General features: G+C 41.0%; 1 protein-coding gene across 3 annotated transcripts in view; it reads left to right on the plus strand.

Annotated features, from left to right (window-relative positions):
- The first annotated feature begins 1,015 nt into the window (after positions 1-1,015).
- Positions 1,016-27,030, plus strand: part of RTN4 (reticulon 4) — a 71,706-nt gene continuing 45,691 nt past the window's right edge. Inside the window, exons 1-3 of one of the 3 annotated variants that reach the window (XM_055400990.2) lie at positions 1,016-1,827; positions 23,487-23,543; positions 24,247-26,655. In XM_055400990.2, coding sequence (XP_055256965.2) covers positions 1,260-1,827; positions 23,487-23,543; positions 24,247-26,655 — 3,034 coding nt within the window. In that variant the 5' untranslated portion in view covers positions 1,016-1,259. The remainder of the gene's footprint in view (positions 1,828-23,486; positions 23,544-24,246; positions 26,656-27,030) is intronic. The other 2 variants (XM_088841462.1, XM_088841463.1) reach the window with 2 other exon arrangements.

The following is a 27,030-nucleotide window of genomic DNA, read 5'->3' on the forward strand; positions in this document are numbered from 1 at the left end:
CTGCAATCACTTTCTTTAAACTCTCCAGTTTTGGAAAAAGTGGAATAGGGTTTATACTCATTTTGACATATCAAAGAAATGAATGTGTAAGTATCCTGACTTCCAGAAAGCCTGAATCATCCAGAATGTTGACTCATGAGCCTAAGGTGACTGAAATACAATGTGAATCAAATTTGCCTTCCAAGGCATCCTTCTCTTTCCACTTTCCTCTCTCCCCTCCCTCTTTTGGGTGACTCATCCTTCTACCAATTAAGTCCAGCAGCGGGCAGATCCCGAAGCCCTCTTTGAAGAAGTACAGACTTTCATCAAAAGGTCTGTTCCAGTCAGTCCCTATGTCGTCTAGCCCAGTCGTTTTGCCTACCTCATCCAGGGTCTGCAGTTAAGACTGGGAGTGACTTTAAACCTGTAAAAAATATTATTTTTTCTTTTAAGGTGGTGATGGTACCACCTTAAGGTGATAAGGTGGTTTGGGAATTTAAGTTTGAAAGAAAACAAATTTTTATTTCGAAATCTAAAATTTAACGTTTGCTTCAATCCTTGGGGCCTACTCCACAGTACCGTTATTCAGAACCTTTCTGCGCTCTGGGTTTTTTCCTTTCCTGGGAGGAAAGTTTCCACTCCCAGTCTCCAAGATAACGCCCTTCCGGTGGCGTGCCAGGAACGTCTCCGACCCCTCAGGGTTGGGAGGGAGCCGGTTCGTTTCGCCAGTACTGTAAACACACAGACTCCAGCTTCACCAAGGCCAAGACCAAGACCCCAGCCGGACCCGCAACTACCCTAGGCCGTCGGTGGGGTTCCCAGCTCCAAACCCCGCCCATGGAACCCACCCGGGCCGGTAAGAGAGAGGAAGTGCAGGGAGACCCACCCACTTTCGTCGTTTTCCTTTTCTGTTGGGCCGACTGGTTGCCCGTCAACCCTATGTCTTCGCCGATTGGCTCCCTTCCTCCCGCGTTAGTGCCTGCCTCTCCCTGGCTGGGAGGGTGAGTCACGCCAAACTGGGCGGAGCGTCGGCTGGCCTCTCGGCTTCTCTCATCTGGGCGGCGGCGGCGGCAACTGGGGACGGGGCGGGTGGCGCATCACGGGCGCGGAGGCTGGCGGAGCAGTCTCATTGTTCCGGGAGCTGTCGCCACTGCAGGTCCCTCGGCTCGCTGGGCCCTGCCCCTCTCAGTCCTCCCCACCCCCCACAACCGCCCGCGGCTCTGAGAAGAAGCTTCTCCCGCGGAGGCAGCAGCTGTAGCATCACCTCCGCCCTGCCAGCCATGGAAGACATGGACCAGTCGCCTCTGGTCTCCTCGTCCTCGGACAGCCCGCCTCGGCCTCAGCCCGCATTCAAGTACCAGTTCGTGAAGGAGCCCGAGGACGAAGAGGAAGAGGAGGAGGAGGAGGAAGACGAGGACGAGGACGAGGACCTGGAGGAGCTGGAGGTGCTCGAGAGGAAACCCGCCGCCGCGCTGTCGGCGGCCCCGGTGGCCCCCGCCGCCGCCGCCCCGGCTAGCGCGCCCCTGCTGGACTTCGGCACTGATTTCGTGCCCCCGGCGCCCAGGGGGCCCCTGCCGGCCGCGCCCCTCGCCGCTCTGGAGCGGCAGCCGTCTTGGGACCCGAGCCCCGTGTCGTCGGCGGTGCCCGCGCCCTCCCCACCCTCCATTACCGCAGACTCGCACTCCAAGCTCTCTGAGGATGAGGCGCCTCCGGCCCGGCCTCCCCCTCCTCCACCGGCCGACGTGAGCCCTCAGGCCGAGCCCGCGTGGACCCCGGCTGTCCCAGCCCCCGCCGCGCCCCCCTCCACGCCGGCCGCGCCCAAACGCAGGGGCTCCTCGGGCTCAGTGGGTGAGTGCCGCGCCCTCCGCCTCGCGCCGCCCCTCGCGCCCCTCCCTCTTTTGTGCGCAGCCCTTAAAGCCTGGACCCTGCCCTTCTCTCCCCCCGGAGGGGGCTTTGTCTGCAGATCTTTGGGCGAAGGCGCCCCCGCTGGTGGGAGCCGCGGGGAGCAGGGTGGGGCGGCAGAGGAAGCCCGGGCTTACTCTTTATTGTCCGTCTGGGTATTTGGGAGCACGTGCGCCCCGACCGGTCCCGGGTTGTTCTGTCAGCTCTCCATTCCACCGGGTCGGGGAAGTTAGGAACCCACCCCTTGCAGGAACTGGGTCTGTAATGAGGGAACTAGGGGTGTGGATTCATCTGGCTGCCTTGGTTCCGGGGTGAGGATGGAAGGCCTTGGCGCCCTAATCTTTTGTCTGCCCGACTAGGTTGTTCCTGGGGAAAAGACGCAGTTTCTTGCTGGTCTTTGCCTGCATTCAGCCCTGGCTCCTCTCCTCACCCCTTCCTTGGCTTGGCCCCATGCTCATCATCTCCCCCGCCCCGGCCCCGCGCTCGTGGGGAGCCGGTCCAGTGGAAAACGTCCACATTGACCTGACTGCAGTGAAGGGAGAGCGCCTCCAGTGGTGTGACGCGTGGAGAATCGGGGAGCGGAGTTTTGGCGAGGTCCTGCCACCGCCCAGTTTACCCGGGTTGTGATGTGGCTATTTACCACCAGCTTAACGGAGCCGGGGAAATGGGACCTGGGCACCGTGTTACAAGGGGGCGCAGTTCTGCCGGGAGCTCTGCCGCAGAAGGCGGGGAATAGCTGTTAGGATGCACAAGTTTAGCCTCTTAATGCATCGTAATTGAATCGTAGAGATAAAAGGAAAAGGCAAAATGGTTGACATTCCCAAAGAAGGGGAAACCTGTGGATTCCCTGGCGGGAAGAGGACAGTTGAAATTGTGGCAGATTTACCCTGGGACTTCATAAAATGTTTTGAGACAGACGTTTTCATCTGTTGGTTAGAAATACTGTTTCGTAGAAGTAATATATTTTAGGGCTGCAGAGACAATTTGCATTGTCCGTAAATGGTTTTCATATCTTTTCATTTACCAGCACCTGTTTGTTATGACTATTATTTGGAAAAATTGTTTTATTATCCTTTTCATTTTGGGAGATTGTTAATTTTGGAAGAGAAAAAAGTTTGTTAGAGGTTGAGAATTCATCCTCTTAGACACGTTAATTAAAGTAGCTTGTTAGTTTGGGGACAGAAATCGTCCCACTAGTAGTACGACCTTTACGTGTAAAAAGGCAAGGATCAAGAATCAGGTAGTGTAACAGCCTGGTGAGAAATTGTCATAGCCTTGTAGGATTTTAGAAACGGTTGTTCTTCTAGAAAAAGATACTCAGTGGGAGATCATGGAAGAATTTTTTTTTTTTCTTCAGTTCACTCTTGCACCACAAGGAAAAAAATAAGTCAGTAGTGATATTGACATACCCCAGAGCATTACTCAAAACATTAATTACTACACTGCAGATAATTAGAAGGTGAGAAGTAACTAAAGTTTTCCTTTTTATGAGTAAAAACACATTTTCGAGAAACTAAAGTGAGGTGGAAAAATATCAAGTAATAAGACAGTTACAAATGATAAATTTAATGATTAAGAAAAGCAAACTAATTTTTCATATTGTATTCCTATGTGGAAACAAAAGAGTTCTGTTCTTTGAACCTTGGAGAGTCAGGAGGTGACAGCATTCTTTCTGTGTTTTGACTTTTGGAATACTAACTTTGGAAGACAAAGGAGAGAGAAGACTGCGTCACTTAGCCATTCTATCTTTACATGGCTCCCTAATTCTGTATTGATGTTGCCTATCTAGAAACTTTAGTTCTTTTAGGACATAAAGGAACATTGTGATTATGGTCACAGATAGTTAAACCATGTCACTGAGTCTGGCTTTCTTAACAGTCCTTTCCTGCAGCTGGTTATTGATTACCTGCAAAGAGGCACTATTCTAGGCTAGGAAGATAGAGCAATCAGCAAGACAGATGTGTTCCCCATGAGAGGAGTACAGATTATAAACACCTGATTAAGGAACTGAGAATAGTGTTAAGTGTTATGAGCAGCATAGGAAGGATGATGTTGTGGAAAATTATTGAGATGTGTGGGAACCTTTTTAGATAGGGTAGCACTTAGAAAGGCCTTTCTGAGGAGGTGAGATTTAAGCTGCAGATACAAAAAAATTTCCAAGAAGCTCCTGGGAGGCAAAAGCCCCGAGGCAGTAATGTATGTTTGAAAGCTAGTGAGAAGACTAGTGAGAAAGCTAAGTAGAGAGTGGTGGGTGTTAAGGTGAGGGTGGGGTGGCAGACTACACTTAGGTCATTTGAGGTCTGTAATAGGCCATGGTAAAAAATTTCGCTTTTTGAAAGATTGTTTATTTTAGAAATGTGCTCCTGAATTATATGGGGATTTTGGAGCAGAAATACAGTTTTGAAGATTGAGAGAAACTAAAAAGATGGACGTGAGTAAAGACAAAGAGGTGAGAAATGTGCAGAGCATAGTTAGAAACAGAGATCAGTGTGACTGGAGGGCGGTTTATGTTACTGCATGTGGTAGATCCCTGACACTTCTGTATTTCATATTGTTGTTTAACCTCTTCTTGAGTAAGTGCTGATTTCCCTTATTTGAGAAATTGTAATCTTGCTGTTTTCTGTTGTATCAGTACTTGGAGCATCCCCACTCCAGGGCAGTAACTGAGATGCGACTGAAGTCTTTCCCCTGCTGACTGTTTTTCATGGAGAAACATTGGCTTCAGGTTAAAATAATGGTTGTTTAACCTAGGCTTTGAGAGCATGCAAGGGAAACTGGAAAGAAATTTGAGTTGAGAAATGCAAACCATTCATTAAGGATGGCGTTGAGCTGGTCTCTGGACATGTTCTTTAAGCCAGTAAAATGCGTGGTAGATCAGGATTCTGAAGGGTGTCGGATGCCAGATTAGGGATTTAGGGTTTAATCATCCTGCTTTTATTCATGTTCTGCCATCCACAATTGCCCTTGCACTTGGCAATTTAAATTATGAGGCAAAAATTGTTTTTGTTGTTGTTTCCAAAATATGATGTTATTTCATTATTTATCATCCTTTTCCTGAATTACTGCTTTCATCATTGGGAAGCCATCAAAAATTATTGAACTGAGGCATGGAATAATGAAAGCCGTGTTAGAAAAATGAATTGGTGGCAATTTTCAAGGTTGGAAAGAAAAATGGAAACTATTTAGAGATCTTTCACAGTAGTTCTGAGAGAGGTGAGTAGAGCTTGAACTAGTTCGTTTAGTGGAAATGGAATATAGGGAGGAATATAAGAGACTCTAGGAAGGATGAGTTTTTTGGCTCTGAGTCTCTGTTTTTATAGTTAGGTAATGAAAGAGAACTGATAGGACTTGGAGGCAATGGATACAAAGAATAGAATGTTGGTGGTTTTTAAATCAATTTCAGAGACTATCCAAAGTTGTTGAAATGGAAATTTGTATAGAATTAGATATTGCTCATAAGTATAGTATAATATTGCTCATTATATGGCTTGCTGCTACTAAGTCACTTCAGTCGTGTCCGACTCTGTGTGACCCCATAGACGGAAGCCCACCAGGCTCCCCTGTCCCTGGGATTCTCCAGGCAAGAACACTGGAGTGGGTTGCCATTTCCTTCTCCAATGTGTGAAAGTGAAAAGTGAAAGTGAAGTCGCTCAGTCGTGTCCGACCCTTAGAGACCCCACGGACTACAGCCAACCAGGCTCCTCCATCCATGGGATTTTCTAGGCAATAGTACTGGAGTGGCTTGCCATTATATGGCTTAAGGATTAAAAATTATTGGTCATTTTTACAGTCATTATATCAGCATAGAAGCACATGATAGAGGTGTTAAAAGATTCTGAGTGATGTATAGTTTATATAGTTTAAGTATTAGTCTTTAACATAAAGTTCAAGTAAACGGTGATGTGACATTCCCAGGAAGTAGTTGTCACCAAAGAAAGAGATGTTATGTCAGAATCCATTTCCCATCCTCCCTTCTTCATTTTTATCTAGAAAATGTTAACAAGGAATGGAACTGATGGATATAGAGGTTCTGAATAATTCTCTTGTTAACCGTTTCTAATTTTCAGACTAGGAATAAAAGTTGGGAACAGGTGGTGTGCTTGTTGTTGTTGCTTAGTTGCTAAGTCATGTCCGACTTACAGATAAAGTGAATTACTTTTCAGATTGGTTCCTAGGAAGCTCAGTGTCAAATTTATAGTTCTTTTCAGTAACTAACAAGCTTCCTCAAATCCTTTTTAAAATGAAATGATGAAGTTATATTGAACCTTTAATAAATATCTAATTATGTGAAATAACATTTAGAAACATGCTATCTTAACACTCTATTTCTGTAAACTTGGAAGATTACTACTATATTATCTGTGTGTGCTTGCTTCCCAGGTGGTGCTAGTGGTAAAGGACCGCCTGCTATTGCAGGAGACATAAGAGACTCAGGTTTGGTCCCTGGGTTGGAAAGATCCCCTGAAGGAGGGCATGACAATCCACTCCAGTATTCTCGCCTGGAGAACTCCATGGACAGAGGAGCCTGGCAGGCTACAATAGGGTGGCAAAGAGTCCGGCATGACTGAAGTGACTTAGCACACACACACCTATTGTCTAATAATTGGCTCTGTATTATGTGTAGTTATTTCTTAATATACTTAAAAACAGATTATTTGAAACACTGCTGTTGCAAAGCCCCAATTTAAATGGCACATCTTAAAGGTCCTTTGCTAGCCCAGAATAAAAGTGCCAACCAAATGGATGATCTTGATTTTTTTCCCCTGGGACCTCGAAGTAGAAGCGAATGTTGGTAGATACACTGTTCTTATAGTGTATTCTTTTAGAATTTTTATTCCTGTTTCTAAATATAGACCCTAGAAGGTTCCTCTGGGGGTGACAGCCCCAGGGATGGAACTATAAGAGCAAAACCATAATTCATCATCAGTGTTCAAGTGGGTGAGTGTGACCTTTGTGGCTAGCTAATGTAGGACATAGGCATGCACTGTGGGAGGATCCAGCTCTACTGATGCTAAAGTTTTCTCAGAACGAAGGCATCATCATTCTTTCAGCTCAAAAGGAGGAATTGATAATATCACATTTAAATTAATGGCTTTTTGTTTTGTGGAATGGTGATTTTTAATTTTTAAATCATTTTACTCATGCATTCCCATGACATTCTATTCTTACCTCACCATTCTGTATATATGGGAATGGTTTGTTCACTCATTTCTGTTCCCCAGATTATATGCTCCTTGAGGAAAGGGACTATATTACCTTTTTACCTTGAGGGAAAGGACTACATGCATTATCTCTCCGTTGCTGAGCACAGTCCCTTAGATGTGGTATAGGCAGTCAGGTATTTGTTGAACAATATTATAGATGAATCCCGATCTATATTTTGTGTGGTTCTAGAAGTACTGAAATATTTTCTCTCAAATAAAAGTCCAAAGTCTTGGTACTTTCCTGGTTGTCCAGTGGTTAAGACTGTGCTTCCACTGCAGGGAACACATGTTCAGTCCCTGGTCAGGGAAGTTCCGCATTGTGGTGTGTCCAGAAAGAAGGAAAAAAAAAAATGCCAAGTCTTATGAATTAAAGCATTAATTTATTTAAAAATGCAAAGTATATGGATGTACTCTTTTATTTAACCAGTCTCTTCAGTTCAGTTCAGTCGCTCAGTCGTGTCCGACTCTCCGCAACCCCATGAATCACAGCACGCCAGGCCTCCCTGTCCATCACCAACTCCCGGAGTTCACTCAAACTCATGTCCACAGAGTCAGTGATGCCATCCAGCCATCTCATTCTCGGTCGTCCCCTTCTCCTCCCGCCCCCAACCTTTCCAAGCATCAGAGTCTTTTCCAGTGAGTCAACTCGTCGCGTGAGGTGACCAAAGTATTGCAGTTTCAGCTTTAGCATCAGTCCCTCCAATGAACACCCAGGATTGATCTCCTTTAGAATGGACTGGTTGGATCTCCTTGCAGTATAAGGGACTCTCAAGAGTCTTCTCCAACACCACAGTTCAAAAGCATCGATTCTTCGGCGATCAGCTTTCTTCACAGTCCAGCTCTCACATCCATACATGACCACGGGAAAAACCATTGCCTTGACTAGACGGACCTTGGTTGGCAAAGTAATGTCTCTGCTTTTTAATGTACTATCAAGGTTGGTCATAATTAGGTTATTTTTTAGCTTTTTCTGTTATAAATAGCATTGTTGTGAACACCTTTATTTATACTTCTTTGCAAATACATGCTGTTATGTGTTGTAGAATAAATTCACATAAGTGGAATTACTGATTCAAAGGGTATAAGCATTGGAAATGTTGGTTGCTGCTGCTGCTGCTGCTAAGTCGCTTCAGTCGTGTCCGACTCTGTGCGACCCCATAGACGGCAGCCGACCAGGCTCCGCTGTCCCTGGGATTCTCCAGGCAAGAACACTGGAGTGGGTTGCCATTTCCTTCTCCGGAAATGTTGGTAGATAATGCCAAACGGTAGTACAGTAGGTGTTACTCCTGCTCCTGTAGTAGGAGCTGTAGCTGCTAAAGATTGGATTATCTTTTCGGCAGTCTCTGAATCCTTATGTGGCTCTCTAAAAATTACTTCTTTAATGACTTGTTCTTATTACGATAGATTAAGAAGGCTTACAGAGTTTTGTTCAAACAGATTTGGCAGTAGGCTGGTCATATTGGTGGTCTCTTGGGAGTTCAATATTAAGGAAAATTAGCAGGTTTAGGGCTGAGTGTGGAGACTTAAAAGATGAGTAGAGACTGTAGTTGAGAGGTACATGTGGCAGATAAGGAAAGAATACAAGCCCCTTCCTGGGAAGTATTTTCTGCTGTCTTAAAACCAGAGGACTCCTGTGGTTTTACTGTAGGAACAATCATATTGCAACAGGTTTAGTTGCAAACCTATCAGCTGCTTTTGTGAAAAGAGAAACTCATTTTTCTTTCTCCTGAACTTTATAGATTGACTTATAAATTTCACTAATTGAAAGGCACCATTATTAAGGCACCATTATTTATTTATCTTAGTATACTGACAGCCCTCGGTGAAGCTGACCTAAAGCATTAATGATTTTTTAAAAATCTAGTGGAGTCTTTGGTCTCAGAGGGAATTTACTTGTTTAAAATTCTGTTCATCTTTGTTCTAAGGGAGTCTATTAAATACACTTAAACTTATCCTGTAAGTCCCTTTCATAGTCTTTAGAACTTCTCAGTCTCAACTAATTAACATCATTATTAAATTGAGAGTTTTATTCTACCAAGTTCTGAATTCAGTTAGCTGATATTTTGCTAACAATTTTGCATGCCTTGTGTAAGGAATATTTTTCTCTATTTTTTAAAAAATAGCTTTCTTTTTTTCTCATTGTGTGTGTTTTTGTTTTTTTCTTTTTGACTGATTAGTTGATTTGGCTGAGCTGGGTCTTTGTTGCAACATGCAGGATCTTTAGTTGCAGCCTGTGGAATCTGGTTCCCTGACCAGGAATCAAACCCGTGCCCATGGGAGTTCATTGGGAGCTTGTAGTCTTAGCTACTGGACCACCAGGGAAGTCCTTATTTTTTGGTATTTTTTATTTTCTTGTAATAATTCTGTCTGGTTTTGGTATTAGTACATAAATCATGAAACATTTTGGGAAGTGCTTCCTCTTCCTTAATATGCTGAAAAAGTTTATGTAAGCATCCTTCAGTGTTTGTAGAATTTATTAGTGATGGGACTTTCTAGGTGGATAAGTGGGTAAAGAATCTACTTGCAATGCAAGAGATCCCTGGGTTAGGACAATCCCCAGGAGGAGGAAATGGCAACCCACTCCAGTATTCTTGTCTGGAGAATCCCACAAAGAGAAGCCTGGCAGGCTAAAGTCCATAGGGTGGCAAAGAATCACAACTGAAGCTACTGAGAACACACACACACAGTGAAGCTATCTGGCCTTGGAGTTCTCTGTGTGGAGAAGGTTTTAAACTACAGGTATACTATTTTAATGTGATATAGGGCTATTCAGATTTTCTGTTTCAGCTTGTGTCAGTTTTGGAAATGTAGGCTTTGCAAGGAACTTGACTATTTCATCTTTATGAGGGAACATCAAGGAATTTGTCCACTCAACCTAAGTTGTCTAATTTATTGGCCTAAACTTGTTTGTGTAACCTCTTACCTTTTTAGAAGTTATAGAGCTGCTGCTGCTGCTGCTAAGTCACTTCAGTCATGTCTGACTCCGTGTGACCCCATAGATGGAAGCCCACCAGGCTCCCCCTTCCCTGGGATAGTCCCTCTTTTATTTCCAATACATATTTTCTCTCTTTTTCTTAATCATTTTAGGGATTATCAGTTCTATTAATCTTTTCAACAAACCAACTTTTGGTTCATTGACTTGTTTCTTTAGTTTGCATGTTCCCTGTATCATTGGTTTCTGCTGTTATTTTATTTATTGTCTATTGTTTATTTGGATTTACTTGCTCTTTTCTTAGTTTCCTTTGGTGGAAGGTTTAAACTTTAACCCTTTTTTCTAAGAGCATTATAAAGCTATAAACTTCTCTCTAAGCGTTACTTTAGCTGTATTCTGCAGATTTCCACTATCATTTGCTTTATTCTTTAATTTTTCCTGATACATTCTTTGATCCATCAGTTATTTAGAATTGTGTGTTTAATTTCCAGACATTTGAGGGGTTTTCCAGAATTTTTCTGTTTTATTGATTCCAGCTTAATTCATGTGGTCAGAGAACATGTACTGCATGATTTCAGTCCTTTTAAATGTATTGAGATTTACTTTGTAGACCAGGAAATGGTTTATCTTGGTGTATGTTCCATGTGTACTTGAGCAGAATGTGCATTCTGTTATTGGTTGTAATGCTCTATAATGAAGTCAGTTTATTGGGGTGTTGTCTAAACCATCTATATGCTTATTTATAGACTGTGTGTATGTGCACGTGTATCTAGTCTATCAGTTAACTGAGAGTTGAGTGTTAACATTTTTAAATAATGTTTGTAGATTTGTCCTTGTCTCCCTTTAGTTTTTGCTTCATGATTTTCCATTACACCTTTCCTGTGTAACTTTCAGTGTTGTTAGATATCTGTTTAGCATATGTCTTATTGCTCTTTTATCATTATCAAAAGCTTCCGTTTACCTCTGGTAATCTCAAGAGAATACTTTTTTTGTTTGAATTAATATTGCCATTCTAGATTTTGTAGGGTAAGTACCTGGATCGTATATCCTTTCACATCCTTTTACTTTTAACCTTCCTGTGTTTTTGTATTTAAAGTGTGTGTCCTGTAAGTGGCATATAGTAGTGTTTTCATCTAGTCTGAAAACCTCTGCCTTTTAATTGGAGCAGTTTACTACATTGAGTGTAATTATTAGTATAGTTAATTTAAGTCTCTTTTCTTAGTTCCATCTGCTTTTTTTTTACTTCTGTGTATTCCTTCCATCCTTTGTGCCTTTATTGTCATTGTCATTTTAATTCTGTCTATATTGTAGTTATTTAAGCTTCAAAAATCAGTTATCCTTGAAAGGAATTAAGATATGAGAATACTTTATATTTACTCATGTATTTACCATTTCTTTAAGGAAATTAGGAAGTGAGACTATTTTGTGTCTACTCATATATTTACCATTTCTGCCCTTCATTCCTTTATGAAGATTTGGGTTTCTATATGGTATCTTTTTTCCTTCTTTCTGAAGACCTTCATTTAACATTCCTTGTTGTTCTGGTTCTTTGGTGATGAAATCTTTCAGTTTTTGTTTTCATCTTTAATATCTTAATTCATCTTTATTTTTGAAGGATTTTTTTGAAGAATACAGTTAATTTTATTGTTTGTAGTAATTATGGTCTATAAAATCACAGAAGGTACTGAATTAGCAGATATTGACTGAATCATTGTCGCTTGGGGAAATACTGGGTTAGGTTCCATGAACCTTTAATCATAGAGTTTTTGTTAATGATAAGTATATAACTTTATATTAGGTGTGTTTCTATTTAAAGAAACACATTGTTTAATATATATTGTAGACTCATTAACATTGAACTCATGGCCAAGAGTACTATAACTCATGTCTGAATGAACCTTATCTAAAACGTGTTTCCTCTGTAAGGTACATCATAACCTTCTTGCTCTTAAGAACACGAGATAGTACTTCAGCACTATGCTTAGGGCCCACATCAGAATCACTAACAAAAAGCATAGAAATGTAAACAGTGGGGCACTGAATAGACTGCTAAAGGAATACTTGTTTACTGTATGGGAGCTGAAACAGGATGGCATAGGGTTGCTTTGTTTGACCTCACCTGATAGTGTATTCAGTATGTTGGGGGACTGGAATGTTTGGTTCCTCTGCACTTGCCCTGTTCTGTAAGTACTGACTTTCGGTTTATCAATTTAGTGAGTAGGCTGGCCAATTAAGGAATCAGTGGTTCAGAATTGGGAAAGGAGTATGTCAAGGCTGTGTATTGTCACTTGCTTATTTAGCTTATGTGCAGAGTATATCATGTGAAATGCCAGGCTGGATGAATCACAATGTGGAATCAGGATTGCAGGGAGAGATATTAACAATCTCAGATAGGCAGATGATAACCCCTCTATGGCAGAAAGTGAAGAGAAACTAAAGAGCCACTTGATGGGGATGAAAGAGAAGAGTGAAAAAGCTGGCTTAGAAACTCTTTATTCAGAAAGCTAAGATCAAGGCATCTGGTCCCATCACTTCATGGCAAATAGAAGGGGGAAAAGTGGAAACAGTGACAAATTTTATTTTCTTGGGCTCCAAAGTCACTGAGGATGGTGACTGCAGCTTGCTCCTTGGAAGGAAAGCTATGACAAACCTAGACAGCATATTAAAAAGCAGAGAGACATAACTTTGACAACAAGGATCCGTATAGTCCAAGCTGTGGTTTTTCCAGAAGTCATGTATGGATCTGAGAGTTGGACCATAAAGAAGACTGAGTGCCCATGATTTGGTGCTTTCAAATTGTGGTGCTGGAGAAGACTCTTGAGGGTCCTTTGGACTGCAGGGAGATCAAACCAGTCAGCCCTAAAGGAAATCAACCCTGAATACTCTTTGGAAGGACTGATGCTGAAGCTCCAATACTTTGGCTGCTGCTAAGTCACTTCAGTGGTGTCCGACTCTGTGTGACCCCATAGACGGCAGCCCACCAGGCTCCCCCGTCCCTAGGATTCTCCAGGCAAGAACACGAGAGTGGGTTGCCATTTCCTTCTCCAATGTGTGAAAGTGAAAGTGAAGTCACTCAGTCGTGTCCGACCCTTAGCGACCCCACGGACTGCAGCCTACCAGGCTCCTCCGTCCATGGGATTTTCTAGGCAAGAGTACTGGAGTGGCTTGCCATTGCCTTCTCCGATACTTTGGCTACTTGATGTGAAAGACCCATTGGAAAAGACCCTGATGCTGGGAAAAGGTGGAGCTCAGGAGGAGAAGGGAGTGACAGAGGGAGAGGTGGTTTGGTTAGCATCACTGAATCAATGAAAGTGAGTTTAAGCAAGCTCTGGGAGATAGTGAAGGACAGGGAAGCCTGGCGTGCTCCAGTCCATGGGGTCACGAAGAGTCTGACATGACTTAGTGACTGAACAACAACAAAAGGTTGACTGCACTCAGTTCACTAGGTTTTCACTTTTTTTTCTTCATTTTAAAGAATGTTCTATCTTTTGGGTTACATTGTTTCCAGTTGCAAAGTCAAGTCATTCTTAATATTGTTCGCCTGCCCTTTCCCTTTGTTTTTAAGATTTTTCTCTGTTTTTGGTGTTCAGTAATTTGATCTCTGCAGTTATCTCTTTGTGGTTTTGCGTTTATCCTGCTTGTAGTTCATTGAGTTTCAGTGGCTGATATTTTCTATCACGATTGTCAAATTTTAGGCCATTATAATCGTACTTTTTCCCTCCTATATTATTGCCTTTTGGGGGGACTCCATTTTACATATGCTTTAACTGCTTGATTATCTCGTTATTGAGACTGTTCATTTATCCCCCCCAGCTTTTTGTTCTTCATGCTGTGCTTCAGTTTGGGTAGTTTCTGTTCAGTCAGTTCAGTTCAGTTCAGTCGCTCAGTCGTGTCCGACTCTCCGCGACCCCATGAATCACAGCACGCCAGGCCTCCCTGTCCATCACCAACTCCCGGAGTTCACTCAAACTCATGTCCACAGAGTCGGTGATGCCATCCAGCCATCTCATTCTCCGTCGTCCCCTTCTCCTCCCGCCCCCAACCCTTCCCAGCATCAGAGTCTTTTCCAGTGAGTCAACTCGTCGCATGAGGTGGCCAAAGTATTGCAGTTTCAGCTTTAGCATCAGTCCCTCCAATGAACATCCAGGATTGATCTCCTCTAGAATGGACTGGTTGGATCTCCTTGCAGTATAAGGGACTCTCAAGAGTCTTCTCCAACACCACAGTTCAAAAGCATCGATTCTTCGGCGGTCAGCCTTCTTCACAGTCCAACTCTCACATCCATACATGACCACGGGAAAAACCATTGCCTTGACTAGACAGACCTTGGTTGGCAAAGTAATGTCTCTGCTTTTTAATATACTATCAAGGTTGGTCATAACTTTCCTTCCAAGGAGCAAGCGTCTTTTAATTTCATGGCTGCAATCAGCATCTGCAGTGATTTTGGAGCCCAAAAAAACAAAGTCTGACACTGTTTCCACTGTTTTTCCATCTATTTCCCATGAAGTGATGGGACCAGATGCCATGATCTTTGTTTTCTGAATGTTGAGCTTCAAGCCAACCTTTTCACTCTCCTCTTTCACTTTCATCAAGAGGCTTTTGAGTTCCTCTTCACTTTCTGCCATAAGGGTAGTGTCATCTGCATATCTGAGGTTATTGATATTTCTCCCGGCAATCTTGATTCCAGCTTATGCTTCTTCCAGCCCAGCGTTCCTCATGATGTACTCTGCATATAAGTTAAATAAGCAAGGTGACAATATACAACCTTGACGTACACCTTTTCCTATTTGGAACCAGTCTGTTGTTCCATGTCCAGTTCTAACTGTTGCTTCCTGACCTGCATACAGGTTTCTCAAGAGGCAGGTCAGGTGGTCTGGGATTCCCATCTCTTTCAGAATGTTCCACAGTTTATTGTGATCGACACAGTCAAAGTTTCTGTTACTTTTTGTTTAAATTTATTGATCTTATCTTCTTCATTGTCCAATCTGCTTTTAAGCTCATCTGGTGATGTTTTCTTTAGAATAATATAATTTTCAGTTATAGCATTTCCGTTTGGTTCTTTTTCTAGTCTCTGTTTTTCTATCAAGATTCTCTGTTCACTCATTATGTTTGTCTTTTACTGTACATATTTAGGAATTTTTGAAAGCTATTTTAATTTCCAATTAATGTTCATTAATCCAACATTTACACTATTTCTTTTTGTTTACATTGGCTGTCTTTTCTTATTCTCATATTTTCTTGCTTCTCGTCCAGTAATTTTTTAAATTTTATACTGCTTGTCATGGATATGGTGATAGTTTCATTTTGGCAGACAGTTGGTTTGCTGACAAATCACTTTGATCTTTTCAAGTCTTGATTTTAAAATTTGTGTGGGTGTTGGAGAAGACTCTTGAGAGTCCCTTGGACTGCAAGGAGATCCAACCAGTCCATTCTAAAGGAGATCAGTCCTGGTGTTCATTGGAAGGTCTGATGCTGAAGCTCCGATACTTTGGCCACCTCATGCGAAGAGTTGACTCACTGGAAAAGACTCTGATGCCGGGAAAGGTTGGGGGCGGGAGGAGAAGGGGACGACAGAATGAGATGGCTGGATGGCATCACCGACTTGATGGACATGAGTTTGAAAGAACTCTGGGAGTTGGTGATGGACAGGGAGGCCTGGCGTGCTGTGATTCATGGGGTCGCAAAGAGTTGGACATGACTGAGCGACTGAAGTGAGTGAGTGAGCAGTGATTTACTTTTTCTTTAAGGGCAAAGTAGTAAATATTTCAGGCTTGCAGGTCATATAGGTTCTATCTAACTGGAGTTGGTGATGGACAGGGAGGCCTGGCGTGCTGTGATTCATGGGGTCGCAGAGAGTCGGACACGACTGAGTGACTGAACTGAACTGAACTATTCCTCTTTGCTCTTATAGTGTAGAAGTAGCCATAGGCAAAATGACACATGAATGGACTTTTTCCAATACAGCTTTGGCCCATGAGCCATATTTTCTTACTTGACCTAGAGTTTCCCTTACTTTAGGGTTACGTAGTCCCACTCTTCGGAGAAGGCAATGGCAGCCCACTCCAGTACTCTTGCCTGGAAAATCCCATGGATGGAGGAGCCTGGTAGGCTGCAGTCCATGGGGTCGCTAAGAGTCGGACACGACTGAGTGGCTTCACTTTCACTTTTTACTTTTCATGCATTGGAGAAGGAAATGTCAACCCACTCCAGTGTTCTTGCCTGGAGAATCCCAGGGACGGGGGAGCCTGGTGGGCTGCTGTTGATGGCGTCGCAGAGAGTCAGACACGACTGAAGTGAATTAGCAGCAGCAGCAGCAGTCCCAGTCTTAAGGTGTACCTTTTCTGGAATCTTATTTTTATGCTTGGGATGTTCATGAACTCTCTCCACTGTGACTGGCCAACACTTTTAGGTCAGGTCTTACAGCACAGTCTGACCTCCAGAATATCCACTCGGTTCACAGTTTGATCATAGATTAGTCTGCTGGGTCTTGGTAAGTCTTGTGATGTGTATGTGCAGCATTGTGTTCAGCCAAAGGTTTAAAGGGAACATCTGTCTAGATTTCTGGAGCTCCTTTTCTTTGAAGCTTTCCTTTGTATGTCACCCTGCTCCACAAATTCCAGACAACTCAATAGCTTCCTCTGCTCAGCAAGAGTGCAGTATCCTTGGGTGGCTCTGCTATGTGCTATTGACAGGAAGTGCCTTCAGAAAGTCAGGGCACTTGGCTGGTGTGCTCCCCTCTTCTTAGGAATTATACTCCTGTGCTGCCTGTAGTCAAGTGTCTCAGGACAGTTGCTTCATATATTTTGCCCAGTTTTATAGCTGTTTATGTTGGAATAAAATAAAATTACTCTCATAGCTAGAAGCAGAGGTTCTTCTCCATGATTTTAAAATGCAGTTTATTTTCCTTGTTTTATAAACTAGGTATGATTTTACTGACCAGTTGGTTTTGAAATAAATGTGTCAGGGGAAACCGCGTACGAATGTGTAGACGTTGGTGAGACTGTGATGCGTGCTAAGTTGCTTCAGTTGTGTCCGACTCTTTGCGACCCCATGGACTCTCACCAGGCTCCTCTGTCCTTGGGATTCTCCAGGCAAGAATACTGGAGTGGGTTGCCATGCCCTTCTCCAGAGATTGTGATAGCGTATATGTTTTTCCAGTTTACCAGTAACAAAGTCAAAATTGATAATGCCATTTTTAGTTTTTTGAGAAGTGATTTACTTAAATCTTGCTAGTGAATTTTTATTTTGAAACTGATTATTGTTTGGTAGAAGTAATTAGTATTCAAAGTTTGTAGTCCTGAGGCAGTTAGTCTAAACTTACATTCTAGTTTTAGGCTTTGGTAAGGGAAAGAATCTAGCACTAGGGCCTATGTGAGGAATAGATCATTTGGAAATCTTTCATACTCTTATTATAAGTAATTTAGTGATTCTGTTCCTTTTACTGAGGGTAATAAGGAAATGAGTGTATATCTGATTATAGTTTAAATTTCAAATTTCTAGCTTTGTCGTTATTAACTAAGCTTTGAATAAGTTACTTTGAGTAAGTTACTCTGAGCTTTGGTAAGTAAAAATGCAGAGGATTAACAAAAATAAGGTTGAGTATATTTTAGAAAGTTAGTGGGGCTGAATATGGTGAATTTGAGTATTACTGGATGTCAATATTCAGATATGCAGGAGAGCAAAGCATGGGTTTGAATAGGAAGAAGTTTGTTTGATTGGCGTAGATAATATGTTGAGTTTGGACAGTTAAATTGGGAGTTCCCTGGTGGCTCACATGGTAAAGAATCTGCCTACAATGCAGGAGACCCAGGTTCAGGAAGATCCTTTGAAGAAGGGAATGGTGCCTCACTCCAGTATTCTTGCCTGGAGAATTCCATTGACAGAGGAGCCTGGCAGGGCTACAGTACAGTCTGTGGTGTCGCAAAGAGTCAAACATGACTGAGTGACTAACACTTTCACTTTTTCAGCGCAGGCCTTAATATGTCTTAAGAGCTTTTGGTATAATTCAGTGTATAACCAGGAGCTTGTAAATGTCTTTTGAGCAAGAAAATAAACCGAATCGTCCTTTTTGATGGCTGGAGGGGAGAGACTTAATGAGTTCTAGATTCCTTTTACCTATTTACTGAAAACTTGTTTTTGTTTTTTCAATATGCCATTATGTTTTTACTTAGTTTGGATATAATTAAGTCCCTAATATTTATTATTTCTCTGGCTTTCTGTTCAAGTAGTACAAATGAGATTGATGACTAAGGTTTTGGTTTCTTTGTTTTTTGTTTCTCATTAAAAAAAAATCTCATTCTTTTATTTTTGACTCCTTTTTAGCTTTTTAATTGGAAGAAAATTGTTTTACAGTATTATGTTGGTTTCTGCCATACAATTTCAAATCAGCTACAATTGTATGTATATCTCCTGTCCCCTCACCCCACCCCTCTAGTTAATCGCAGAGCACCAAGCTGAGCAACTTCCCACCAGTAGTTTTACATTTGACAGTGTATATAGTGTTGATGCTACTTCCTCCATTCATCCACCTCTCTGTCCACAAGTCCGTTTTCTGCATCTGTGTCTCCATTTCTTCCCTGCAGATAGGTTCATGAATACCATTTTTCTAGTTTCCATACATATGTGTTAATATATATTTGTTATTCTCTTTCTGACTTACTTCCCCCTATATAATAGGCTGTAGCTTCATTCAGCTCACTAAAAGTAACTCAAATTCGTTCTTTTTAATGGCTGAGTAATATTCCATTGTATGCATATACTGCATCTCCTTTATCCATTTGTCTGTCAATGGACATCTAGGTTGCTTCCATGTCCTGGCTATTGTAGCTAGTGCTGCAGTGAACACTAGGGTACATGTGTCTCTTTTAGAATTGTGGTTTTCTCAGAGTATATGACTAAGAGTGGGATTGTTAGGTCATGTGATAGATTTATTCCTAGTTTTTTAAGGAATGTCCCTACTGTTCTCCATAATGGCTATATCATTTTACATTCCAATCAACAGTGCAGGAGTGTTCTCTTTTCTCCACATGCCCTCTAGCATTTGTTGTTTGTAGATTTTTTTTTGATGATGGGCAGTCTGAGTGGTGTGAGTTGATACCTAATTATAGTTTTGATATGCATTTCTCCAATAATGAGTGATGTTGAGTATCTTTTCATGTGTTTATTGGCCATCTGTATATCTTCTATGGAGAAATGTCTGTTTAGGTCTTCTGCCCATTTTTTGATTGGGCTGTTTTTGTTTTTCTGATATTGAGCTTTTATATTGTGATTTTATATTGAGTTTTTTTATTTCGGATTTGTGCTTTTATATTTTGGAGATTAATCCTTTGTCAGTTGCTTCATTTGCACTTATTTTCTCCCATTTTGAGAGTTGTCTTTTAATCTTGTTTATTGTTTCCTTTGCTGTGCAGAAGCATTTAAGTTTAATTAGGTCCCACTTGTTTATTTTTGTTTTTATTTCTGTTACTGTAGGAGGTGGGTCGTAGAGGATCTTGCTGTGATTTATGTTAGGGAATGTATTGCTTATGTTTTCCTCTTCAAAGAGCTTTATAGTTTATGGCCTAACATTTAAGTCTTTAATCCATTTTGAGTGTTTTTATTTGGGTATGGTGTTAGGAAATATTCTAGTTTCATTCTTTTACAGGTCGTTATACAGTTTTCCCAGCACCACTTATTAAAGAAGCTATCTTTTCTCCATTTTATATTTGTGCCTCTTTTGTCAAAGATAAAGTGCCCATAGGTACATGGGTTTATCTCTGGGCTTTCTATCTTGTTCCATTGGGCTATATTTCTGTTTTTGTGTCAATACCATACAGTCTTGATGACTGTAGCTTTGTAGTATAGTTTGAAGTCAGTAAGGTTTATTTCTCCAGCTCTGTTTTCTTTTCTCAAGCTTTGGCTATTCGGAGTCTTTGGTGTTTCCATACAAACTGTGAAATGTTTTTGTTCTTCTCTGAAAAATGTTATTGGTAGTTTGATAGAGATTACATTGAATTTATAGATTGTTTTATGTAGTGTAGATGTTACATTGTGAAGTAGAAGCAAACAGTCAAATATTTTGGATAATTACAAGGTATTTGCTGGGAGACAATTTTTCTTGTTTCAGGAGCACAAACAGTGCTGATCAACTAGGAATATGTAATTTACAACAATTGCATTTGTGCATAAATACATCCCTCAGAAGATAAAGCACTTGAGCTTGAGAGAACTTTTTCAAATCCCAGCTCTCTGGTGTCCTAGCAGTGTGACTTAGAGCGAGTTGTTTCTTTTTTTCCCTTTCCTTCTCTCACAACTTTTTGAGTTTCTTATTTCATATGAGGAAATGAAGCCCAGAAAGGTTCAGTAATAACTTTCTCAGGGTTGTACATTTATAAGTGATGGATCTGGGATTTGGACCCAGGCAGTTTGATCCCATTATTCATAGTGGGCCTTAGTGAGAGTCTCTGAGCAGCTCTCTTCTTCAGGGCCAAATGTTAGTGATCTCTTCTGGATTATTTTCCCTAAGCACTTTCAGAAATGGAGTACTTATTTTGTGGCTAATTTTGGATTGAATCTCATTTTACAAATGGGGATTTTTTTAGTGAATATTTCAACTACCAATTTGTAAATTTTCTTACTTGACAAAGTGCCAGAAATACAATTCTTACTGTAAGAGTGATTCTGGATAGCAGTAAGGATATATTTTGAAAAAAGTACTTAAAATTTTTGGCACAATTTTAGATATATTTTGCTTTTCCTGTAATTTTAATGTAACATGTTTCTAGTTCACTTTCCAAATAGACTGTCTCTGAATTAGTTGGTTTTTAGCAATATTGTCTAGAAGAAAAAAAACAACCATTTTGTTAGGAATTTACTACCTTTTATTTAGATGGAGCAGCTGTGTAATTCGGAGAAGGCAATGGCACCCCACTCCAGTACTCTTGCCTGGAAAATCCCATGGATGGAGGAGCCTGGTAGGCTGCAGTCCATGGGATCGCTGAGAGTCGGACATGACTGAGCGACTTCACTTTAACTTTTCACTTTCATGCATTGGAAAAGGAAATGGTAACCCACTCTAGTGTTCTTGCCCGGAGAATCCCAGGGATGGGGGAGCCTGGTGGGCTGCTGTTTATGGGGTCGCATAGAGTCGGACACGACTGAAGCGACTTAGCAGCAGCAGCTGTGTAATTATTTGGTTCTTTTCTTTGACCCCCAAATCTCAGTTTTGTACAACATTTTAATTCATTATCTTAGCCGAAAGGAATTTTCAAATTGTTATTTTACAAATGAGAAACTAATTTAACTAAAATTACAGAAGTCATCTTTTTAAAGTGTGTACACTGAAGCAGGAGCGTGGACTTTAAATCTAGGCTGTTGTGTAATTTAGAGCAAGCTACTAGATCGTCATCTGTAAAAATTCTCATATTTCTCATTGGGTTGATGTGTGTAGATTAAGTAAGTATGAAAAGTCCTTGGCCTGGCAGTAAGCGTGAAATAAATGCTAAGTATTAATAAAAAATAAAGTGTGTATACATATGTGTGCACACTGGGTCGCTTTAGTTGTATGTGACTCTGTGATCTTAGGGACTGTAGCCCACCAGTCTCCTCTGTCCATGGGATTCTCCAGGCAAGAATACTGCAGTGGGTTGCCATGCCCTCCTCCAGGGGATCCTCCCAACCCAGGTATCAAACTGCAGCTCTTGCATTGCAGGCAGATTCTTTACCATTGAGCCACCCGGGAAGCCCATGCATATATGTACATTTTATAAAATCTCATATGGCAAATTGTCTCACTGGTTTGGATGAGTGGCCAATCCAGCCTATGGTTCTGGGTTATAGGAGACTTTTAAATGCTTGTCATGGATTTCACCTCACCATCAATCTAAGAAGCATCTATTTCTTTTTAAAATTATTTATTTATTTATCTTGGCTGTGCTGGGTCGTTATTGCTGTGTGAGGTTTTCTTTAGTTTTGGTAATTGGGGGCTACTCTCTAGTTGCGGTGCACCGGTTTCTCTGCTGGCTTCTCTTTTGGAGCATGGGTTCTAGGGCATGTGGGCTTCAGTAGTTGCAGCATGCAGGTTCAGTAGTTGCAGCCCTCAGGCTCTAAAGCGCAGGATCAATAGCTGTGGCACAGAGGCTTAGTTGCTCTGCGGCATATGGGATCGTCTCAGATCAGGGATTGAAACCATCTGTGTCGCCTGCATTGGCAGCCGGATTCTTTACCACTGAGTCACTAGGGAAGCCCTAAGAATCCTTTAGGTATCATACCTAGGATGAATTTGTTTTTAAATTTTATGTGACATTTTGAATTCATTGAGAGGAGTAACCTTGGAAGAAAAGTCTTTGTTCATGATAGCCACATCTCTGATTTCTTTTTTTTCCTATTGATCAGGCTTGTCTAGCTTGTCCTTCCCAGTAGAAGTGTCCAAATTTATTATGTCCTCTACGCAAAAGAAATACCTCCTGTCATCTTTCAAACTAGTTCAAATTGTCTTTTGTTAGGGGCCTTTCTCTAGTGTAAACCGCAGATCTTTTGCTTAAGATTACCCACCAGCAGGTATAAAATGACATTGTACAAGGTTAATATACCAATATGTAGTATATTAGTCTGTGGGCTGCCATAACAAAACACCATAGACTAGGTAACTTAAACAAGGGAACTTCAATTCTTACAGTTCTGAAGACTGGGTAGTCATAAGACTAAAAGCATGGGAAAGTTAGGTTTCATTCAAGGCCTCTTTTCTTAGCGTGTAGGTAGGTTGCTGCCTTCTCACTGTTTGCTCATGTGACCTCTTCGTGTGACCATGGCCCGACCCTCATGACCTCATGTATTCCTCTGAAAGACCCCATTTTCAAACACTACTCACTGGGCCTTAGGGCTTCAACATAATGAATTTGGGGGGAAATACAGTTTATAACATACGGCATATATTGGTTAAGAAAGGGAACTCGGAAGTCTTACTATTTACGTATTGCCGGGGTCTTTGTTATTTATGTACTGAGTGAGTCTCTTAATTTGTCTGTCTCTCAGTTTTTTAATCTGTTTAATGGGATATTAACAACACTGTCACAGTAGAATTATAAGAAGTAAAACGAGTTCTTGCATCATGTAAAGCACTTAGAATAACAAATAGAGAATATGCATGATTTTCTGAAAGTGTTCTTCTAAATTGAACATAGGCCAATAGAAAAGATTAGTGTATTAAAGCCATGATGATTCATGAAGTTTCTTTAACATAAACATGTTATTGCCTCTTGAGAAATGATAGGTTCTATGGATATCATTTAATCAATTTTGTAAATTATAATTTAATTTGGATTAATTGGAACTACTAATGGTACTACTTTTTCCTTTCCATCTTGACTTTTTCTCTGTTGATAAAGTTTTGTGTTAACTCATTACAAACTGAACCCCTTGCTTGCTCCTCTTTAGTCTCCTTCCAGCTCTATCTTTATTTCTGCTGAGGTTATATTCTATTTGTTTTTCAGATGAGACACTTTTTGCTCTTCCTGCTGCATCTGAGCCTGTGATACACTCCTCTGCAGGCAAGTTCTTTCTGCTAGCCTTTTATCTTCTGTATATTCTAACTTTAACTTTTTAGTTTTGTTAATTCTATGCTTAGTAGTTTGAATTTACTAAAGATTAGCATGATTCCAAGAATGTTTGTGTACTGACCAAGTTGAAATTTGCATTTTATATGCTGTATCCGAGAGAAATGGGCAGAAACTTGATTAATAATTGGAAATGTGTAAGGAATTCTTGGACCCTTGATTTATGTTTACTTATTGACTAGTCATTTCCTCCAAATACGGTTTATTTTCTTATAGCTGACAGGCTTTCACAGAAAAGAATGCCAGTCTATGGCATTTAATTATCCATTGCCCCTTCTTTCCTGTATTGTCAGTCAAACTCTCTTCTCAAATGCTCATTTCTTCCTCTAAGACTAGTTAATAGTAGTTTTTCTTAGTTAATTTTACTTGAGGTTTTTCTCAAAGACTTGATGTCTTTGCATGGCATATAATTGCCTCTATAATTGTGCACATGTTTTTTGACCATAGCTTTAATTTTTTCAATAATGATTCAGTCTACTTGATTTTTATTTATAAACTAAATGTTATTAGCATTTTAGTTAACAGTAAGTCCTTACTAACACTATTTTTTGAATCTGTCATAAAACTTGCATTAACTCTGAGCATTAGCATCAGAGCACTGGCATTCTCTAACTTTCCTTTCTGTCCATGGTCACAGAAAAAATTATGGATTTGAAGGAGAAGCCAGGTAACATTGTTTCTGCTGGTCAAGAGGATTTTCCATCTGTCCTGCTTGAAACTGCTGCTTCTCTTCCTTCTTTATCTCCTCTCTCAGCTGCTTCTTTTAAAGAACGTGAATACCTTGGTGATTTACCAGCAGTACTGCCCACTGAAGGAACACTTCCAGAAATTTCAGATGAAGCTTCTAAAGCATTCTCAGAGAAGACAAAAAATCCATTTGTAGAGAGAAATTTAACAGAGTTTTCAGAATTGGAATACTCAGAAATGGAATCATCATTCAGTGGCGCTCAAAAAGCAGAACCTGCCGTAACAGTAGCGAGTCCTAGGGACGAAATAGTTGTGAGGAGTAAAGATAAAGAAGAGGACTTGGTTAGTCGTAACATCCTTCATACTCAGAAGGAGCTGCCTACAGTCCTTACGAAATCAGTTGAAGAAGATAGAGTTCTCTCTCCAGAAAAAACAAAGGACAGTTTTAATGAAAAGGGAATTGCAGCAGAAGCTTCTGTGAGGGAGGAATATGCAGACTTCAAACCATTTGAGCAAGTATGGGAAGTGAAAGATACTTACAAGCAAGATAGTGATGTTTTGGCTGCTGGAGGTAATATAGAGAGCAAATTGGAAGGTAAAGTGGATAAGAAACGTTTTTCAGATAGCCTTGAACAAACAAATCATGAAAAAGATAGTGAAAGCAGTAATGATGACACTTCATTTCCCAGTACACCAGAAGCTATAAGAGGTGGTTCAGGAGCATACATCACGTGTGCTCCCTTTAACCCAACAACAACTGAGAATGTTTCAACAAACATTTTTCCATTGTTGGAAGATCATACTTCGGAAAATAAGACAGATGAAAAAAAGATAGAAGAAAAAAAGGCACAAATTGTAACAGAGAAGAATGCAAGCGCCAAAACATCAAACCCTTTCCTTGTGGCAGCACAGGATTCTAAAACAGATTACGTTACAACAGATCATGTGTCAAAGGTGACCGAGGAAGTAGCGGCAAACATGCCTGAAGGTCTAACCCCAGATTTGGTTCAGGAAGCATGTGAAAGTGAGTTGAATGAAGCTGCTGGTACAAAAATTGCCTTTGAAACAAAAATGGACCTGGTTCAAACTTCAGGAGCTGTGCAGGAGTCACTTTACCCTGTAGCACAGCTTTGCCCATCTTTTGAAGAATCTGAAGCTACTCCTTCACCGGTTTTGCCTGACATTGTCATGGAAGCACCATTAAATTCTGTAGTTCCTAGCGCTGGTGCTTCTGCAGTGCAGCTCAGTTCATCACCATTAGAAGCTCCTCCTTCAGTTGATTATGAAAGCATAAAGTTTGAGCCTGAAAATCCCCCACCATATGAGGAGGCCATGAATGTATCACTAAAAAAAGAATCAGAAATGAATGAAGAAATCACAGAGCCTGAAAGTATTAGTGTAGCTGTTCAGGAAACAGAAGCTCCTTATATATCTATTGCATGTGATTTAATTAAAGAAACAAAGATCTCTACTGAACCAACTCCAGATTTCTCTAGTTATTCAAAAGTAGCAGAAGTTGCACAGCCAGTGCCCGAGCATTCTGAGCTAGTAGAAGATTCCTCCCCCGATTCTGAACCAGTTGACTTATTTAGTGATGATTCAATACCCGAAGTTCCACAAAAACAAGATGAAGCTGTAATACTTGTGAAAGAAAATCTCATTGAAATTTCATCTGAGTCAATGACAGGACATGAAAATAAGGGAAAACTCAGTGCTTCACCACCACCTGAGGGAGGAAAACCGTATTTGGAGTCTTTTCAGCCCAGTTTAAGCATCACAAAAGATAACTTAGCACCTGATGAAGTTTCAGCATTGACCCACAAGGAGAAAATCCCTTTGCAGATGGAGGAGCTTAATACTGCAGTTTATTCAAGTGATGGCTTATTCATTGCTCAGGAAGCAAACCTAAGAGAAAGTGAAACATTTTCAGATTCATCTCCAATTGAGATTATAGATGAGTTCCCTACCTTTGTCAGTTCTAAAGCAGATTCTTCTCCTACATTAGCCAGGGAATACACTGACCTAGAAGTATCCCACAAAAGTGAAATTGCTGACATCCAGGATGGAGCTGGGTCATTGGCTTGTGCAGGATTGCCCCATGACCTTTCTTTCAAGAGTATACAACCTAAAGAGGAAGAAGTTCATGTCCCAGATGAGTTCTCCAAAGATAGGGGTGATGTTTCAAAGGTGCCCGTACTGCCTCCAGATGTTTCTGCTTTGGATGCTCAAGCAGAGAGAGGCAGCATAGAAAAACCCAAAGTTCTTATGAAAGAAGCTGAGAAAAAACTTCCTTCTGATTCAGAAAAAGAGCGAAGATCACCATCTGCTATATTTTCAGCAGAGCTGAGTAAAACTTCAGGTAATCAATCCATACGTTATTTTGTGCTTTCTTGCCACCTTGTGACTTAAGACATTCTTTTGTGTAGCATGTTTATAGGGTCTAAATATATTCCATCGGTAAGAATTCTTTTTAGTGGCTCAATTAAAGGTTTTAGTGCTTTTTTTTTACCCCCCTTGCACTCATCACTCACTCTTGCTCTTAACTAGCCAATAATTATTTGTTGGTAATTTTTATATTGCACCACAGAACTGGAACAAAATTTTATTAGAATTGACTTCAACGTCTGTTTCTTTCTTCTCTTTTGCCTTAGTGTTTCCTAATAGAGTAACGAGCAAGAGGTATTAAAAACGAAGTATTTTCAGATATATTTACTTTTGTTTCCCCAGAAATGTC

Source organism: Moschus berezovskii, chromosome 11, assembly GCF_049115385.1.
Source record: "Moschus berezovskii isolate FMDL1 chromosome 11, NW_MosBer_1.0, whole genome shotgun sequence".
In the NCBI taxonomy this organism is placed as follows: Eukaryota; Metazoa; Chordata; class Mammalia; order Artiodactyla; family Moschidae; genus Moschus; species Moschus berezovskii.